The sequence below is a fragment of the Platichthys flesus genome, chromosome 9 (assembly GCF_949316205.1).
Source record: "Platichthys flesus chromosome 9, fPlaFle2.1, whole genome shotgun sequence".
Lineage (NCBI taxonomy): Eukaryota > Metazoa > Chordata > Actinopteri > Pleuronectiformes > Pleuronectidae > Platichthys > Platichthys flesus.
The window spans coordinates 26,376,801-26,397,505 of record NC_084953.1 but is presented as its reverse complement, the minus strand read 5'-3'; the positions used below and the strand labels follow the sequence as shown (position 1 = coordinate 26,397,505).

The window sequence follows — 20,705 nt, the reverse complement described above, 5'->3', positions numbered from 1 at the left end:
TGTCAGTTCAAGATCAACTTTTTCATGTGTTTCATTAGGCTAGGCTAAACTGTAGTAGCTTAGTCAGTGTTGTGTAATCTGATCCAAACCTCCCCTTTCTTTGTATTATGAGGCAGAGAGGAAACTTGAAAACATCTGTGTTATGTCAAATATTTGGATTGGTTCCCAGATCCTTTCTAGGATGTTGCATGCCTTGCTCCTTTTCATTAGTTCTGTTTTAAGGTACGTTAATGGTTCGTTAATCAAGAAACTCTTGATCCAGTGAATTATTTTTCAGTAGATCCCGATGGTTAAAACAGTTCCTTTAATAAAAGAGCTGTGTCCGCCCCTTTGCTGCCTTCATTATTTACAGCTTGAGTTGGTCTAGTGTTTATGGACTAGAAATGGACTTTCATGTTTTTTTCCTCTCTGATATCACCTGTCTGTTGCTAGTTCTTTGGATTTTGAACTAGATTCATTTCTATTGTTTTCTTTGCTGCTCATACTGAGCTCGTCTGTTTACATAAGACAAATAAAAACATAATTTCTATTTCTTCCTGTGTGACAGAGGATTTCTCTAAGCAAAGACCTACCAGCTGCCAAGTTTATGAAATATAGCAAGTGTAAACTGAGTTATGCAGTTTGACATTTCAGAGGCTGCCTGAACTTATGAAAATGTATTAGCATGAACAGTTGATATGATCAGACTCTGTAAGTGACTTCTTAAAAGAATGCAACAAATCTATCTATCAATTTGTCTGAGAGGCGGAGTAGCAATTTGTCACCCAGATTGTGTGAGAGACAAAAGCTGCTTTTAAAGTGCATCCCTGAACTTGACATTACCTGAGGCTGCATGTGTTAGTGCAACTGTCTGAATCAGTTGAACAGGACATTGCATGTACCCTGACAGTTACCAAACTGCAAAGTCTTTGTAATGTCTGATGTAGTGATGGGAAGTTCGGATCTTTTTACCGTGTCGGTTCTTTGAATCTCGTTCACTAGAATGAACGAATCTCTTTTTGAGTCATTCGTTCGTGGGGGGTGCAAACGATCCAAAGACTCGTACCCGGCAGATGAACGAATCGTTCACCTCACGACGTGTCTTCAGATCAGTGACTCGTTCTTCTGCCAAGTGAGTCTTCGGATCAGTGATTCGTTCATCTGCCGGATACGAGTCTTTGGATCATTTTCCACGTGACCTGCAGCAGCCCATGCAACAATCCCGATGCGCGGCCACGAGAAAATGAACGAATCACTCTTTGAGAGGACTCGTTACTCCCGAGTCCTTGTAACGATTCGTTCAAAACGAACGAATCGTTCACGAACGACACAACACTAGTCTGATGGAGCGAGTGATGTGAAATCTGGAGAATTCTTAGTTATTGATGTTTCTATCATTTCCCCTGCAGGCTTTACCCCCCCCCCCCTTTTTAATCGTTATCTATAATCAAAAACAGGTTGAACCATATTTCCGGACTCTTGAACCTCATATGTGTCTGTCTTTAGAATATTTCTTTCATTTTTGCACAGCTGTCACTAAAAATTGACCTGATTCGATTTAAGTAGTCAAAAACCAAGGACATGGTTACCTCATATTATTGTGAATGCCAATAATAATTTAAAATGACACAAATATTCACTTTAACTTATTAAAAAATGGGTGGCAAAATCAAAGGTCAAGTTTACTGTGACCTCACAGTCATGCTTATATAACTGACAATTAACTTGTATTCACTGTTCAGTGTTACTGAAGTAAAGACTGGCTGCTGCAAAGAGAGCTTTTTATCCAGAGAGGCTCATCTCAGTATGCAGAACCCTGCACCGGAGAATCAGCTGTTGTGTAGATACCCGTTATCATGAATGCGCTGTTGTTGTGATCAACAATGTCACTTGCATTGATGAGTCCCACTGGCCCCTACAGAGCACTGCTCGCCTGTTTATTCAAATTTTACACATTACATTGCACTTCACTGGCCCCTTCAGAATACATATTCCAAGTGTAACATGAACAACATGAACACACTTCGAGACAGACAGAGTTTTCTGGAATTATTAGATAGATAGATTAGATAATCTTACATGTCAATGCAGTGATACATCCCATTTTTGACTCAAGCCACACAGGTTGGCAGTGGTATACAATCACAGTTCAGTAACTCTAGTTTATTTATGTGAATTTTGGAGATCTTTATACGGACCAGACAACAATTACACAAAATGCTTTTCTGAAATGTTGTCGGAGTGACATCTTGGGTTCACCCTCAGTTCCCATTGAGCTATGGTAAACAGAGCATGAATCACCATTGAAACTCTTGATTGATGAAGATTCAACAAAAGCAAATGTACCTTGTTATTAAAGTGAAAGAAAACCATAATTCCTTGTTTTTGGCTGTCATACAGTAGCTTAATTAAGTGGAAATTCTTAATTTCAATATAGAATATACAGTAGATATAAAATTAAGGTATGAGGCAAATTAGCGACATTAGGTGTAATAGGGCATAACCTTAATTTACTAAAATTTCCAGTCTCTCGTATGTTTCTGATGCTGCTTTTGATTGAAATTGAATAACAACATATGTTTCTGTACAATCATTGCTGTTCAATCATCACAGTATTTCAAATTCCAGACCGGAATGGGGTTTGAGGCAAATTCAAGACATTCGTCTACAAGGGGATAAAAAAATGATTAACTAGACCTATGAATGAAGAGTTATTTTCTTTATTATTATCATTATTATTTAATTTTTCAGATGACAAAACCTGGTGGAGGCAGGAGGCATCAACAACCCAGCATCACCTGAAGAACTGGAAGGTGAGCGTGCGTCACAGCAAAGCAGTCTTTTTTTTAATTTTCCAGCTGATCAGAGGTAGAGCAATCAGTGAAGATTGATTATGCATAACTTTCCATCCAATACAGTTGATAGATTTAAGTATTCTGTAGGACTGTACAATGTATCCACAGATCTCATCTAAAAGGAAAAGTGTTTCCTTCTGTTCTGAATAAATGGAAAAAGTGACAGGCTGTGAACTCAGGTCTTTATCTGTAAGTTAACCACTATATTATGAGTTACCTAACCTATTATTAAATTAATAATTTTTGTTTTGTTACATAAGAATAGACTCTGAGCAGTATTATTGTCTTACCAAGTGTTATTTAGAGAAAACAAAGTTTCACATGGTACCATATCAGTTTTTGAATATTAGTCTATAAAAACGTTTTGTCTGCAGTAACAGTTAATACTAATAACTCTACCCCCTCTTTCAGAGCATTTCAGCTGCATTTTCAGTCATCTGTCTCTCACATGTTTGATGGAACATATTCACCTATACTCTATTGAACAGCCTAGAGAGCTAACATCTAGTCTTTTGCTCATGCTATACCGGTATACATCTGGCAACTGCAAAGCTCCACACTGTCTTTACCCTTAATCAATGAAAGGATGTCTGACAATCGGAGTGAAAAGTAGGCCAGAAGGATATGCTGGCAGACAGTCCGCATATGTTTCACCCCAGCCAGTTTCCACTACACTTCCCATTTGATCTGGGCCTTAAGTTCCTGCCAGACACTGCAGAGAAACTCATTTTCATAAGTGATGTTAAAATATTAACCCTACCTGTTCAGTGGGAAAGTGTCATGTGTCAATTAAGTAATTAAAAAGGTGTAGGTGTCGGCTGCAGGTTTCCCATAAGACTGTAGAGAGAGAGGGCCTCTAAACAGGTACCATCAATGAAACAGGGTGGATCAGCTTACCCAATGCAGCTTTCAGTTTCCACAATGTATGTAACACTGTGGATTATTCCGTTAAATGCAAATACTTAAGTCCTAGTGGTTTGGCTCAAGGGATGGCAAAGTCTCTTGTTAGTTAGCACTGTAGTCTAGACTGACACATGGAATTTGTAACATTCTCCTGAGCATGAGTGACTGGTCAAAGTTGCTGCTCTCCAGTGAAATATCTTATAATCCACAAATAATGTGAGAGGATGTTGAAGTAATCAAAAGTATAATAATAAATTACTGACCTTAAATAATGTAATGGACACCTTATTTTAAGGGCATGTTTTCTGTAATGTAGTGAGATCCATTTAATAATAATCGCTGGACTTGCATATTATATGAGTATTTACAGCATCGGTTAGAATAAACACTTTGTACCATAGTGGAAGGTTAATGAACTGAGGAATTGTTATCATCATTATTCTCATCAAACTATGAACTCTTTACAAGACCATGATCTTGTATTAACCTAAACTAAGTTGAGTGAGTCCCTAAATAGAACCAAAAATATTTCAGAACGTTGAAAACGTTTCCTGTTAATAAAAGATTCTCTAAAGGAAATTGAAATCCTTATGTGTTAATGTTTCACAGTTATAAAACACAGTTATTCCTAAATGTTCACTTCCGTCTGTCAAATTATTAGAACTAGGCGACTTCTAGGTCTGTGAGTGATGGCTTGCTAGCCCAGCACTAGATAAACCCTACAGTAACAGTGTGTTCCTTGATACTGTCAGGTGTTGTTATGGGTGGTGGCTTCGTTGCTGACACTGGTGGAAGATGTGTTTTCTGAGGACAGTAAAGAGGCTCAGTCGGAGATTCAGCGTGTCCTCAAGCAGCCCTCCTGGTATCCTGCAGAGGACCTGGAACAGGACAGTAGTGTCCACATTCCCTGGCCTGATGCCTTTGGTAAGTCATTTACTGTCTTATCTCACCAGCAAGCTGCCCGGTATCAGTATTTGTATTGGTCAACAACAAATTCGGGCAGTTCAGTCTGGACTGGTCAGTTCGGCACATACACTCAGTGAACACCTGTAAACATGGTAGCAGTCGAGTTACATGTCAGACAGTTACATGTCAAGAGTTATAGTCAAAGCAAGTATGACACAGCAGGATGAAGGAAAAAAACGATTGATCTCAGTGACTTTGCTGAAACTGAGAGGCAAGTCAGGTCAGAGGAGAATGGTCGGACTGGCTGTAGCTGACAAAAAGGCTATGGTATTTCAGATAACCTTATTTACAACTGTTGTTAACAGTAAAGCATATTTCATTACAGTTGAGGGCAGACCTCTGCTCTGGCAAAACCGCTGAACACAAAAACTGTATTAGAGTGACTCTGTCCCGTAAGCCGACCAGCTGAAGTGTTCTACGCCAATCAGGACGATGCATATTACGTAGTCACTATGTATGCTGCTGGTTGTTTGACTTTATTAAGTTTGTGTGGAAGTATTAGGTTTTTCTTGGATTTAGGTTTTATGTTGGATTCTGGCTGAATGAGTTTGCTTTACCCCTGAGCTTTAGTAAAGGAGCCAACTTATTCTAATATGTAAACTCTGTTGATCCATAGGGATCACAGATCAACAATTGTCTGTTACACCACTAGTTTTTCCTATTTCAATTTTCACTAGTCAATTTTCAAAAGTACTAAACAAAGAGTATTGTTATTTTGTATGTTGGTAAACTTTGTAAAGTTTACCCAGTGGTTGGAGCCCGGTAACATCAGCTGCCTGCTGCTTGGCCTTTATAAACTCTTGTGATTGTAACATTACTCAGACGGTTTCTGTGCTGCTCATTCGTATAATAAAAGCTTCATAAATCTAAGATGGAGGCCGTAACATATCAGCATGTCTCTCCTTGATGACTAAAATAGCCTGTGGAAATTTGCCTGGTAGTTTTCAACACTGATTGTGGCCTTGGTCAATAGAGCAAGGCCCCCTGTGTACAACAGGGTAAAAATAATTACTCCGGTTTGCAGGTGTCTGCCATGCATCACAGTCCTCTTCAACACAGCCAGCAGAGAAGTAAGATGAACAGCTTTGGATTAAATGTCTGTTTATTTTACCACTTTGGTATGTAGCAAAACCAGACTTCAGTCTCTTTTATTATAAATTATATTTGAATAATGCTCACTCTATCGAGCAAAAAAGATTAAAAATAAATCAATAAAAACCTGACACCCCACCATTACTACTGAATCCGATAAAAGGTGTTTGAAGTGCGAATCAGTGTAATCTTTCAGTTTCAGTCATTTATATTTCTCTACTAAATTGTTTGTATTAAACAACTGTTCATGCTTGTTGTGCCATTGGCAGGGTTTAGACTGAACAAATCCAAATTATATTTACAGTATCAGCATATTCATATATTCGACCTGTAATACTCTTATTGAACTGGCCTTTTTCTTGTTTTTATATATATATATACACATATATGTATATATATGTGTATATATACATATTTATGTATATATATATACATATATATATATATATATAAGTACATTCACATATAAACAATGTTAACAAACATTAACAACTAAACAGCTTTAACTTTCCTCTCTGTTTCCACTTTCTCTGGTTCAGTGAAGTAAACTGTACCATGTGCTCCCAGGATTTACTACCATAAAGATGGAAAAAGCTGCGCAGGTAAAATAAAACTACTGAAATGTGAGAAAATTGCGAAGATAGAAAATAGAAACAGTCCGTCAAAATTTTATAACAGCGTCTGGCTCCGTTAGAGCGACTGCAACGCGGGCCGACTATTGGTGTCCTATGCTAAATGTTAGTGGGAGTTTTTTTTTGCTTCAGCTATGACTGTTCACAGCCACCTTCCATACGACGCGTCGCCCAGCCCATACCTTAGTAAGAACAGACAATAATTAGTACATTTATTAAATATTTATATTTTTCAATTAAATTTAATTAAATTGTAGTGATAAGTGATAAATCTCTTGTTTGAATCTTTCTGCAGCACAAGTGATAAATAAGACATATGAGATAAAGGTCCGAAAGACCAAATGAAGTAAAGATCATTATTGAAAAAAATGTAGGTCAAAGTGTTTGCAAACAGAATATATGGCGCATGAGTGATATAGGGTCTAACGTATAGAGCAGGGGTGTCCAAACTTTTTATCCCGAGGTAAAATACGAAGGTCTGGGCCACTCGCACCACCACGCCCCCCTGCCCTGGAGCAGACTGTTGACGGGGGGGGGGACTTTCTGAGGGACAGCTGCAATACAGTGGGCCATAGTCCATCACATTATATTACATTTAGCTGTCGCTTTTATCCAAAGCGACTTGCAATAAGTGCATTCAAGGGTACAAACCCAGAACAAAAAGAATCAAGAAAGTACAATTTAAAAACTACAAAGTTCTGTAATTAAATGCCATTTAAGTGTTTCTAAATTGAAACTTTCTCCCCTACTTTTTTTATAAATTTTTTTTGAGGGGGTAGTGAGGCTGTAGTTTGGACACCCCTGGTATAGAGCATAACAAAAGGTCAGCAAAGACTAAATTAAACTAGGGCTACGTTGTAGCACTTGCGGGCCCGAGCACCCGCACGTTGAAGCCTGTTGCGGTCGGTGGAGAGAGCGATCGATGACCAAGCGCACATCATCGATCGAGCATGCACTTCTCCACGTTGCATGCGTTTTGCGCTCTGCGGCAGTAGGTTTGCCAGTAGGTGGCGCCATCACTATTATTACGCACAGACATACAGATCTGTTCAAGTAGGCGCTCTGATGTAGCGTGAGCAATTTTGTGTCAATTGGACAATGTTAACACAACTTAATTTTCACACTGATCAGTAGGTGGCGCTATGACCCTGAACTAATATTTACATGTGGAGCTGTTCAGATCAGTATTGTGATCATAGGTCAGTAGTTTGGAGCCGGTTGGATAATGCAGAGTGGATTAACAAAGTACTTCCTGTTTCCTGGCGAATCAGTAGGTGGCGCTATGACACTGAGGAAATATTGACACATAGAGCTGTTCAGGCTTGGACTCTTATCATGTGACAGAAGTTTGGTAGTGATAGGACAATGCACAGTGAGGTTATGATAACATCGTGTCCTTTGGCGAAGGAAAATCCTTCGCCGCACATCAATGTTTACACGGTTTGAGGAAACGTCACAATTCTGACCATGATCTAATGACTTGACTGAGCTGATTTGAGCTGTATATTGTAAATCAGCCAGGAGCAGTTCATCAAAGTATAAAACATGTCACTTCCTGTAGCCACCAGGGGGCGCTGTAATTTCAAGTCATAATTTCTGTGTAGATGTCATCAGGATGGCACCCTTGTCTTACATGTCTAGTTTGGACTCGATTGGACAATGTATGTCCGAGATACAGAACCTCGTGTTTTGATGGCGTTTAATCAAACTCAAGACGCCACGCCACGGTCACACGGTGTGACGAAAGGTCAATCTCTTAATCACTTTTTATCTCCATCTTGTTGTGATGGCACTGATCTTAATTTGAAGTTAATCTGATGAAAGCCCTGGGACAAGTGCATCAAGTAAAAATGTGGAATATGGAAAAAAAATGGCCACTTAATCCAAAATGGCGGCCTCCCTGTTTGGTCAAGCATACCTATCCAAGATATTTTTTTGTTTGTTATGAAACGACACATGTCCCGATAGATTTGTATAAATGTCGGCCATCGTAGTGCCGGGGTTGCCCTATAGGGGGCGCTGGTCAGTTTTTTTGCCACGCCCATTTCTTAAAACCATATGAATATCTTCAGGGGGGGGCTGTTGTTACACACATGTAGTTTGAGAGAGATAGAATCATGAACACTGAAGTTACAGCAATTTCGTGTTTCACGGCGAGTTGATGAACTTTAATGCCACGCCATTCATATGGCGTTTGACGAAAAGTCACGGTAATCTTATGTCTTCATTGTCAATGTCTTGGGACCCATTTGATACAGTTTGACATGGTTGAGGTCAGTGGATGAGGAGAAATTCATCCAAGTGTAAGACAAGCAAAAAACAAGACATTTCCTGTTGCCACCAGGGGGCGCTGCGGTTTTAAGTCATAATTTATGCATAGATGTCATCAGGCGGGGACTATTGTCTTACATGTCTAGTTTGGACTTGATTGGAACATGTATGTCCGAGATACAGATGCCCGTGTTTTGATGGCGTGTAACCAATTTTTAACGCCATGCCACGGTCACACGGTGTGATAAAAAAAAAATCCCTCAATCATTTTTTATCTCCATCTTGTTGTGATGACACTCATCTGAATTTGAAGTTGATCAGATGAAAGCCCTGGGACAAGTACGTAAAAGTAAAAATGTGGGATATTGCCAAAATGGCCACTAAAAGCAAAATGGCGGACTTCCTGTTGCGTTTTTCATAATGCTCCATGAGACTTTTTTTCATGACTGGTCACGATACACCTATATCCAGATTTTGATGAAAATCCGTTATGTGGAAACCTAGGGGCTGGTTCCAGGGGGCGCTGTAGAGCCATTTTGCCACGCCCAATTCCAATTACTCCAGAATACTAAAATATCCGCAGACCTTGAATTTCCTGCAAAGTTTCATAACTTTTTGAGCATGTCTAGACCCTGAAAAAGCCCCCCAAAGGGAAATAATAATAATAATAATAATAATAATAATAATAATAATAATAATAATAATAATAATAATAAAAATCCTTACAGATTCAATAGGGCCTCTCACCATTCGGTGCTCGGGCCCTAAATAATAATAATAATAATAACTAGGGCTACGTTGTAGCACTTGCGGGCCCGAGCACCCGCACGTTGAAGCCTGTTGCGGTCGGTGGAGAGAGCGATCGATGACCAAGCGCACATCATCGATCGAGCATGCACTTCTCCACGTTGCATGCGTTTTGCGCTCTGCGGCAGTAGGTTTGCCAGTAGGTGGCGCCATCACTATTATTACGCACAGACATATATATCTGTTCATGTAGGCGCTCTGATGTAGCGTGAGCAATTTTGTGTCAATTGGACAATGTTAACACAACTTAATTTTCACACTGATCAGTAGGTGGCGCTATGACCCTGAACTAATATTTATATGTGGAGCTGTTCAGATCAGTATTGTGATCATAGGTCAGTAGTTTGGAGCCGGTTGGATAATGCAGAGTGGATTAACAAAGTACTTCCTGTTTCCTGGCGAATCAGTAGGTGGCGCTATGACACTGAGGAAATATTGACACATAGAGCTGTTCAGGCTTGGACTCTGACCATGTGACAGAAGTTTTGTAGTGATAGGACAATGCACAGTGGAGTTATGATAACATCGTGTCCTTTGGCGAAGGAAAATCCTTCGCCGCACATCAATGTTTACACGGTTTGAGGAAACGTCACAATTCTGACCATGATCTAATGACTTGACTGATCTGATTTGAGCTGTATATTGTAAATCAGCCAGGAGCAGTTCATCAAAGTATAAAACATGTCACTTCCTGTAGCCACCAGGGGGCGCTGTAATTTCAAGTCATAAATTCTGTGTAGATGTCATCAGGATGGCACCCTTGTCTTACATGTCTAGTTTGGACTCGATTGGACAATGTATGTCCGAGATACAGAACCTCGTGTTTTGATGGCGTTTAATCAAACTCAAGACGCCACGCCACGGTCACACGGTGTGACGAAAGGTCAATCTCTTAATCACTTTTTATCTCCATCTTGTTGTGATGGCACTGATCTTAATTTGAAGTTAATCTGATGAAAGCCCTGGGACAAGTGCATCAAGTAAAAATGTGGAATATGGGAAAAAAATGGCCACTTAATCCAAAATGGCGGCCTCCCTGTTTGGTCAAGCATACCTATCCAAGATATTTTTTTGTTTGTTATGAAACGACACATGTCCCGATAGATTTGTATAAATGTCGGCCATCGTAGTGCCGGGGTTGCCCTATAGGGGGCGCTGGTCAGTTTTTTTGCCACGCCCATTTCTTAAAACCATATGAATATCTTCAGGGGGGGCTGTTGTTACACACATGTAGTTTGAGAGAGATAGAATCATGAACACTGAAGTTACAGCAATTTCGTGTTTCACGGCGAGTTGATGAACTTTAATGCCACGCCATTCATATGGCGTTTGACGAAAAGTCACGGTAATCTTATGTCTTCATTGTCAATGTCTTGGGACCCATTTGATACAGTTTGACATGGTTGAGGTCAGTGGATGAGGAGAAATTCATCCAAGTGTAAGACAAGCAAAAAACAAGACATTTCCTGTTGCCACCAGGGGGCGCTGCGGTTTTAAGTCATCATTTATGCATAGATGTCATCAGGCGGGGACTATTGTCTTACATGTCTAGTTTGGACTTGATTGGAACATGTATGTCCGAGATACAGATGCCCGTGTTTTGATGGCGTGTAACCAATTTTTAACGCCATGCCACGGTCACACGGTGTGATAAAAAAAAAATCCCTCAATCATTTTTTATCTCCATCTTGTTGTGATGACACTCATCTGAATTTGAAGTTGATCTGATGAAAGCCCTGGGACAAGTACGTAAAAGTAAAAATGTGGGATATTGCCAAAATGGCCACTAAAAGCAAAATGGCGGACTTCCTGTTGCGTTTTTCATAATGCTCCATGAGACTTTTTTTCATGACTGGTCACGATACACCTATATCCAGATTTTGATGAAAATCCGTTATGTGGAAACCTAGGGGCTGGTTCCAGGGGGCGCTGTAGAGCCATTTTGCCACGCCCAATTCCAATTACTCCAGAATACTAAAATATCCGCAGACCTTGAATTTCCTGCAAAGTTTCATAACTTTTTGAGCATGTCTAGACCCTGAAAAAGCCCCCCAAAGGGAAATAATAATAATAATAATAATAATAACTAGGGCTACGTTGTAGCACTTGCGGGCCCGAGCACCCGCACGTTGAAGCCTGTTGCGGTCGGTGGAGAGAGCGATCGATGACCAAGCGCACATCATCGATCGAGCATGCACTTCTCCACGTTGCATGCGTTTTGCGCTCTGTGGCAGTAGGTTTGCCAGTAGGTGGCGCCATCACTATTATTACGCACAGACATATAGATCTGTTCAAGTAGGCGCTCTGATGTAGCGTGAGAAATTTTGTGTCAATTGGACAATGTTTCCGCAACTTAATTTTCACACTGATCAATAGGTGGCGCTATGATCCTGAACTAATATTCATATATGGAGCTGTTCTATTCAGGATTGTGATCATAGGTCAGTAGTTTGGAGCCGGTTGGATAATGCAGAGTGGATTAACAAAGTACTTCCTGTTTCCTGGCGAATCAGTAGGTGGCGCTATGACACTGAGGAAATATTGACACATAGAGCTGTTCAGGCTTGGACTCTGACCATGTGACAGAAGTTTTGTAGTGATAGGACAATGCACAGTGGAGTTATGATAACATCGTGTCCTTCGGCGAAGGAAAATCCTTCGCCGCACATCAATGTTTACACGGTTTGAGGAAACGTCACAATTCTGACCATGATCTAATGACTTGACTGATCTGATTTGAGCTGTATATTGTAAATCAGCCAGGAGCAGTTCATCAAAGTATAAAACATGTCACTTCCTGTAGCCACCAGGGGGCGCTGTAATTTCAAGTCATAATTTCTGTGTAGATGTCATCAGGATGGCACCCTTGTCTTACATGTCTAGTTTGGACTTGATTGGACAATGTATGTCCGAGATACAGAACCTCGTGTTTTGATGGCGTTTAATCAAACTCAAGACGCCACGCCACGGTCACACGGTGTGACGAAAGGTCAATCTCTTAATCACTTTTTATCTCCATCTTGTTGTGATGGCACTGATCTTAATTTGAAGTTAATCTGATGAAAGCCCTGGGACAAGTGCATCAAGTAAAAATGTGGAATATGGAAAAAAAATGGCCACTTAATCCAAAATGGCGGCCTCCCTGTTTGGTCAAGCATACCTATCCAAGATATTTTTTTGTTTGTTATGAAACGACACATGTCCCGATAGATTTGTATAAATGTTGGCCATCGTAGTGCCGGGGTTGCCCTATAGGGGGCGCTGGTCAGTTTTTTTGCCACGCCCATTTCTTAAAACCATATGAATATCTTCAGGGGGGGGCTGTTGTTACACACGTGTAGTTTGAGAGAGATAGAATCATGAACACTGAAGTTACAGCAATTTCGTGTTTCACGGCGAGTTAATGAACTTTAATGCCACGCCATTCATATGGCGTTTGACGAAAAGTCACGGTAATCTTATGTCGTCATTGTCAATGTCTTGGGACCCATTTGATACAGTTTGACATGGTTGAGGTCAGTGGATGAGGAGAAATTCATCCAAGTGTAAGACAAGCAAAAAACAAGACATTTCCTGTTGCCACCAGGGGGCGCTGCGGTTTTAAGTCATCATTTATGCATAGATGTCATCAGGCGGGGACTATTGTCTTACATGTCTAGTTTGGACTTGATTGGAACATGTATGTCCGAGATACAGATGCCCGTGTTTTGATGGCGTGTAACCAATTTTTAACGCCATGCCACGGTCACACGGTGTGATAAAAAAAAAATCCCTCAATCATTTTTTATCTCCATCTTGTTGTGATGACACTCATCTGAATTTGAAGTTGATCTGATGAAAGCCCTGGGACAAGTACGTAAAAGTAAAAATGTGGGATATTGCCAAAATGGCCACTAAAAGCAAAATGGCGGACTTCCTGTTGCGTTTTTCATAATGCTCCATGAGACTTTTTTTCATGACTGGTCACGATACACCTATATCCAGATTTTGATGAAAATCCGTTATGTGGAAACCTAGGGGCTGGTTCCAGGGGGCGCTGTAGAGCCATTTTGCCACGCCCAATTCCAATTACTCCAGAATACTAAAATATCCGCAGACCTTGAATTTCCTGCAAAGTTTCATAACTTTTTGAGCATGTCTAGACCCTGAAAAAGCCCCCCAAAGGGAAATAATAATAATAATAATAATAATAATAATAATAATAATAATAATAATAATAATAATAATAAAAATCCTTACAGATTCAATAGGGCCTCTCACCATTCGGTGCTCGGGCCCTAATAATAATAACTAGGGCTACGTTGTAGCACTTGCGGGCCCGAGCACCCGCACGTTGAAGCCTGTTGCGGTCGGTGGAGAGAGCGATCGATGACCAAGCGCACATCATCGATCGAGCATGCACTTCTCCACGTTGCATGCGTTTTGCGCTCTGCGGCAGTAGGTTTGCCAGTAGGTGGCGCCATCACTATTATTACGCACAGACATATATATCTGTTCATGTAGGCGCTCTGATGTAGCGTGAGCAATTTTGTGTCAATTGGACAATGTTAACACAACTTAATTTTCACACTGATCAGTAGGTGGCGCTATGACCCTTAACTAATATTTATATGTGGAGCTGTTCAGATCAGTATTGTGATCATAGGTCAGTAGTTTGGAGCCGGTTGGATAATGCAGAGTGGATTAACAAAGTACTTCCTGTTTCCTGGCGAATCAGTAGGTGGCGCTATGACACTGAGGAAATATTGACACATAGAGCTGTTCAGGCTTGGACTCTGACCATGTGACAGAAGTTTTGTAGTGATAGGACAATGCACAGTGGAGTTATGATAACATCGTGTCCTTTGGCGAAGGAAAATCCTTCGCCGCACATCAATGTTTACACGGTTTGAGGAAACGTCACAATTCTGACCATGATCTAATGACTTGACTGATCTGATTTGAGCTGTATATTGTAAATCAGCCAGGAGCAGTTCATCAAAGTATAAAACATGTCACTTCCTGTAGCCACCAGGGGGCGCTGTAATTTCAAGTCATAATTTCTGTGTAGATGTCATCAGGATGGCACCCTTGTCTTACATGTCTAGTTTGGACTCGATTGGACAATGTATGTCCGAGATACAGAACCTCGTGTTTTGATGGCGTTTAATCAAACTCAAGACGCCACGCCACGGTCACACGGTGTGACGAAAGGTCAATCTCTTAATCACTTTTTATCTCCATCTTGTTGTGATGGCACTGATCTTAATTTGAAGTTAATGTGATGAAAGCCCTGGGACAAGTGCAACAAGTAAAAATGTGGAATATGGAAAAAAAATGGCCACTTAATCCAAAATGGCGGCCTCCCTGTTTGTTCAAGCATACCTATCCAAGATATTTTTTTGTTTGTTATGAAACGACACATGTCCCGATAGATTTGTATAAATGTCGGCCATCGTAGTGCCGGGGTTGCCCTATAGGGGGCGCTGGTCAGTTTTTTTGCCACGCCCATTTCTTAAAACCATATGAATATCTTCAGGGGGGGGCTGTTGTTACACACATGTAGTTTGAGAGAGATAGAATCATGAACACTGAAGTTACAGCAATTTCGTGTTTCACGGCGAGTTGATGAACTTTAATGCCACGCCATTCATATGGCGTTTGACGAAAAGTCTCGGTAATCTTATGTCTTCATTGTCAATGTCTTGGGACCCATTTGATACAGTTTGACATGGTTGAGGTCAGTGGATGAGGAGAAATTCATCCAAGTGTAAGACAAGCAAAAAACAAGACATTTCCTGTTGCCACCAGGGGGCGCTGCGGTTTTAAGTCATCATTTATGCATAGATGTCATCAGGCGGGGACTATTGTCTTACATGTCTAGTTTGGACTTGATTGGAACATGTATGTCCGAGATACAGATGCCCGTGTTTTGATGGCGTGTAACCAATTTTTAACGCCATGCCACGGTCACACGGTGTGATAAAAAAAAAATCCCTCAATCATTTTTTATCTCCATCTTGTTGTGATGACACTCATCTGAATTTGAAGTTGATCTGATGAAAGCCCTGGGACAAGTACGTAAAAGTAAAAATGTGGGATATTGCCAAAATGGCCACTAAAAGCAAAATGGCGGACTTCCTGTTGCGTTTTTCATAATGCTCCATGAGACTTTTTTTCATGACTGGTCACGATACACCTATATCCAGATTTTGATGAAAATCCGTTATGTGGAAACCTAGGGGCTGGTTCCAGGGGGCGCTGTAGAGCCATTTTGCCACGCCCAATTCCAATTACTCCAGAATACTAAAATATCCGCAGACCTTGAATTTCCTGCAAAGTTTCATAACTTTTTGAGCATGTCTAGACCCTGAAAAAGCCCCCCAAAGGGAAATAATAATAATAACTAGGGCTACGTTGTAGCACTTGCGGGCCCGAGCACCCGCACGTTGAAGCCTGTTGCGGTCGGTGGAGAGAGCGATCGATGACCAAGCGCACATCATCGATCGAGCATGCACTTCTCCACGTTGCATGCGTTTTGCGCTCTGCGGCAGTAGGCTTGCCAGTAGGTGGCGCCATCACTATTATTACGCACAGACATATATATCTGTTCATGTAGGCGCTCTGATGTAGCGTGAGCAATTTTGTGTCAATTGGACAATGTTAACACAACTTAATTTTCACACTGATCAGTAGGTGGCGCTATGACCCTGAACTAATATTTATATGTGGAGCTGTTCAGATCAGTATTGTGATCATAGGTCAGTAGTTTGGAGCCGGTTGGATAATGCAGAGTGGATTAACAAAGTACTTCCTGTTTCCTGGTGAATCAGTAGGTGGCGCTATGACACTGAGGAAATATTGACACATAGAGCTGTTCAGGCTTGTACTCTTATCATGTGACAGAAGTTTGGTAGTGATAGGACAATGCACAGTGGAGTTATGATAACATCGTGTCCTTTGGCGAAGGAAAATCCTTCGCCGCACATCAATGTTTACACGGTTTGAGGAAACGTCACATTTCTGACCATGATCTAATGACTTGACTGATCTGATTTGAGCTGTATATTGTAAATCAGCCAGGAGCAGTTCATCAAAGTATAAAACATGTCACTTCCTGTAGCCACCAGGGGGCGCTGTAATTTCAAGTCATAATTTCTGTGTAGATGTCATCAGGATGGCACCCTTGTCTTACATGTCTAGTTTGGACTCGATTGGACAATGTATGTCCGAGATACAGAACCTTGTGTTTTGATGGCGTTTAATCAAACTCAAGACGCCACGCCACGGTCACACGGTGTGACGAAAGGTCAATCTCTTAATCACTTTTTATCTACATCTTGTTGTGATGGCACTGATCTTAATTTGAAGTTAATCTGGTGAAAGCCCTGGGACAAGTGCATCAAGTAAAAATGTGGAATATGGAAAAAAAATGGCCACTTAATCCAAAATGGCGGCCTCCCTGTTTGGTCAAGCATACCTATCCAAGATATTTTTTCGTTTGTTATGAAACGACACATGTCCCGATAGATTTGTATAAATGTCGGCCATCGTAATGGCGGGGTTGCCCTATAGGGGGCGCTGGTCAGTTTTTTTGCCACGCCCATTTCTTAAAACCATATGAATATTTTCAGGGGGGGGTTGTTGTTACACACATGTAGTTTGAGAGAGATAGAATCATGAACACTGAAGTTACAGCAATTTCGTGTTTCACGGCGAGTTGATGAACTTTAATGCCACGCCATTCATATGGCGTTTGACGAAAAGTCACGGTAATCTTATGTCTTCATTGTCAATGTCTTGGGACCCATTTGATACAGTTTGACATGGTTGAGGTCAGTGGATGAGGAGAAATTCATCCAAGTGTAAGACAAGCAAAAAACAAGACATTTCCTGTTGCCACCAGGGGGCGCTGCGGTTTTAAGTCATCATTTATGCATAGATGTCATCAGGCGGGGACTATTGTCTTACATGTCTAGTTTGGACTTGATTGGAACATGTATGTCCGAGATACAGATGCCCGTGTTTTGATGGCGTGTAACCAATTTTTAACGCCATGCCACGGTCACACGGTGTGATAAAAAAAAAATCCCTCAATCATTTTTTATCTCAATCTTGTTGTGATGACACTCATCTGAATTTGAAGTTGATCTGATGAAAGCCCTGGGACAAGTACGTAAAAGTAAAAATGTGGGATATTGCCAAAATGGCCACTAAAAGCAAAATGGCGGACTTCCTGTTGCGTTTTTCATAATGCTCCATGAGACTTTTTTTCATGACTGGTCACGATACACCTATATCCAGATTTTGATGAAAATCCGTTATGTGGAAACCTAGGGGCTGGTTCCAGGGGGCGCTGTAGAGCCATTTTTCCACGCCCAATTCCAATTACTCCAGAATACTAAAATATCCGCAGACCTTGAATTTCCTGCAAAGTTTCATAACTTTTTGAGCATGTCTAGACCCTGAAAAAGCCCCCCAAAGGGAAATAATAATAATAATAATAAAAATCCTTACAGATTCAATAGGGCCTCTCACCATTCGGTGCTCGGGCCCTAATAATAAAAATCCTTACAGATTCAATAGGGCCTCTCACCATTCGGTGCTCGGGCCCTAATAATAATAATAATAATAATAATAATAAAAATCCTTACAGATTCAATAGGGCCTCTCACCATTCGGTGCTCGGGCCCTAATAATAATAATAAAAATCCTTACAGATTCAATAGGGCCTCTCACCATTCGGTGCTCGGGCCCTAATAATAAAAATCCTTACAGATTCAATAGGGCCTCTCACCATTCGGTGCTCGGGCCCTAATTAAAAGGTCCTCCGACCGAAGAATATTAAGGTCTGAGGACCAAATTATACAAAATGAAAACAGAAATTGTAAAATTGTACATTAACCGAAAATAAATTAAGGTTGCAATGACGAACAGAAATGAAGTAAGACCGTAAATCCGAACATAAAATAAACTGTAAAGTCACCCAGACCGCGTATTTGGGGGGTGACCAAATGACCAAATGTGAAGATCTGAAGAAAGAAAATGTTGCCTATATTACTAGCACAACCAGATCCATTGAGTAAGATAGCACATTTTGCATGAGGGATGTATAATGTTGAAAGAAATAAAAGGTCAGCAAAATGACCAAACAAACTTTGATTAAAGCTCATTCGACCAAACGAAAATTAAGGTCCGGAGATTATATAAAATATTATATAAAATGACCAAAAAGTGATAAGGTCGTCAACCAAAAGGAAATTGAAGTAAGCGTGATAATCTGAAATTAAGGTCCTAAGTCAAACAGAAAATACAGTGCACAATTGATACGTCGCGAAGACTGCATGGGGTCTGAAGACCGTGTATGCAATGAGTGTGGATAAAGACCAAAAGTGGAAGAAAGTGCATTTTGAAAATGTTTAAGTGCTTATATTACTAGCAAAACCAGAGCCAGTGAGTCAATAATATATTAAACCACCACAAGTTATATGCATGACTTAGTGATATCAGGGATTCAGAAATCTTTGATTTGCATAGACAGTGTTGACGTGGGGGCGAATACAGGAGGTGAATTTTTTTTTTAAGAGATATATAAATAGAGGACAGGAACAATGCAAATGCGCTCCAGGCAAAAAAACCTAATACATTCCTCATATTAACCCTGGCTGATTCCAAATATTTAAACAGAGGATCTTGTTTAATAGAGCGCTAGAACATGGAAAGGAAGAACTTGGATCAACAGGGGGCAGGCTTCTGGACAGGTGCATTGAAATGTGTGGAAATGATATTGACTACGGCTTGGTTGTCACAAAGAACAGAGAGCTGTTGCGTTTCCAGTGCTGGCCCCATACATAGCATGCTACGTGATGGGATGGATCTCGAACTGAGTGAGTTGCATCTTGGGAAGCAAGGGGCCATCATCTTGTGAGCCATTGTCCTTGTCTAAAACTGAAAAGACCCACAAATGGAGTAGCATCTTTGAATAACTGCAATCAGACAGATGCACCAGCTCTTCGTAGAAGAATGTGACGTTATTCAAAATATCGTGCAGATGGGACAGGAAATGAGACAGAAAGGGATCTGGTTTGAGAATTGAAATGGCACTTTGGGACAGAGCCCTTCTCTGTCCCAAAGTGTGTGACCTGCCGCAGGAATTAGGTTTTGAGAGCTTCAGATTTAAATCGCTGATTAACGCCAGATAGCGTTGCGTTCTTGTCTTAGTTCAGGGTAGTCAGCAGATTGTGTCTGGGTTAATGCTGAAGCAGCGAGGAACTGGCCGGACGCTAAGTCCCTGATTGGACGCGGATCCGCGGATCTGAACGTTGCACTCGGGCCTGGCAGACTGAGGCTGACTAGATTCATTTCTATTGTAAGATTTGCCTTATGCGCGTCACTGAATGATGGCTGACTGTGAAAGAGAGAAAAGGGGGTTTAAAGATTGACAGCAGCGGCATGATTGACTGGAAGAGACTGCAGCATAATCTGTACTAGTGTCTTAAGTACACTGGGGAATACCTAAATTGTGTTTGTCCTGTTCGTGTGATGCTTTATTCTTTCAGTATAGTGTTTTTGATCACAGAAAAGATGTCTCGTGACTGCGTTCTCACAATAACAGTGTTTATTAGAGTTAGACATGATTGCCTAATCCCAATTCAGTTGTAACATGGAAGAGTTGTATAATTACATGAAATAATGCAGATCCATGTAGTATGTTTTAACATGGCTGAATATGCATCTGACTGAGATGATCCTGTCGTCTTTGCCTGGGGAATATTTCTATGCATTTTTCTCATCTTTTTTTTCCGAATGATTACAACCTTTCTTTTAGTAAAACATCAAGACATGAACTGACATGCAGCTAAACTACTGTAAATACGCCTTCTACAGTGTTACTAACCATCCACAAGGAAAGTATTGCGTGGAGACATTTAGAGAAAGTTCAGGGCAAAGCCACCCCCCAGGTCAGGAAGTGAAAATCATTCAGACCTGGGCCAGGTCTGCACAGCGTGGATGGTAACTCTTGTTTGAAATGTTCCTGGCAACCAAGAAAACAACTTTTGCATCTGTTGGAGCTCAGCCAGCAGCTCTCCTCCCCTGCTGATAATGATGCCCCTCAGTACATTTTACACTGCTCAACCTGAGAATTTCCCTCCCACTTTCAACGGCCATGTCTGCTTTCAATTTCATCAAACATGTTCCCCCCCTGTTATAACTCCATTCT

General features: G+C 40.8%; 1 protein-coding gene and 1 long non-coding RNA gene across 2 annotated transcripts in view; one reads left to right on the top strand and one right to left on the bottom strand.

Annotated features, from left to right (window-relative positions):
* Positions 1 to 20,705, bottom strand: part of LOC133960548 (uncharacterized) — a 383,773-nt gene that overhangs the window by 236,157 nt on the left and 126,911 nt on the right. The gene's annotated exons all lie outside the window — the stretch shown is intronic.
* LOC133961152 (neurturin) overlaps positions 1 to 20,705 on the top strand; it is a 38,886-nt gene that overhangs the window by 11,952 nt on the left and 6,229 nt on the right. Inside the window, exons 2-3 of the mRNA XM_062396157.1 lie at positions 2,731 to 2,792; positions 4,490 to 4,661. Of these exons, the coding sequence (XP_062252141.1) occupies positions 2,731 to 2,792; positions 4,490 to 4,661 (234 nt within the window). The remainder of the gene's footprint in view (positions 1 to 2,730; positions 2,793 to 4,489; positions 4,662 to 20,705) is intronic.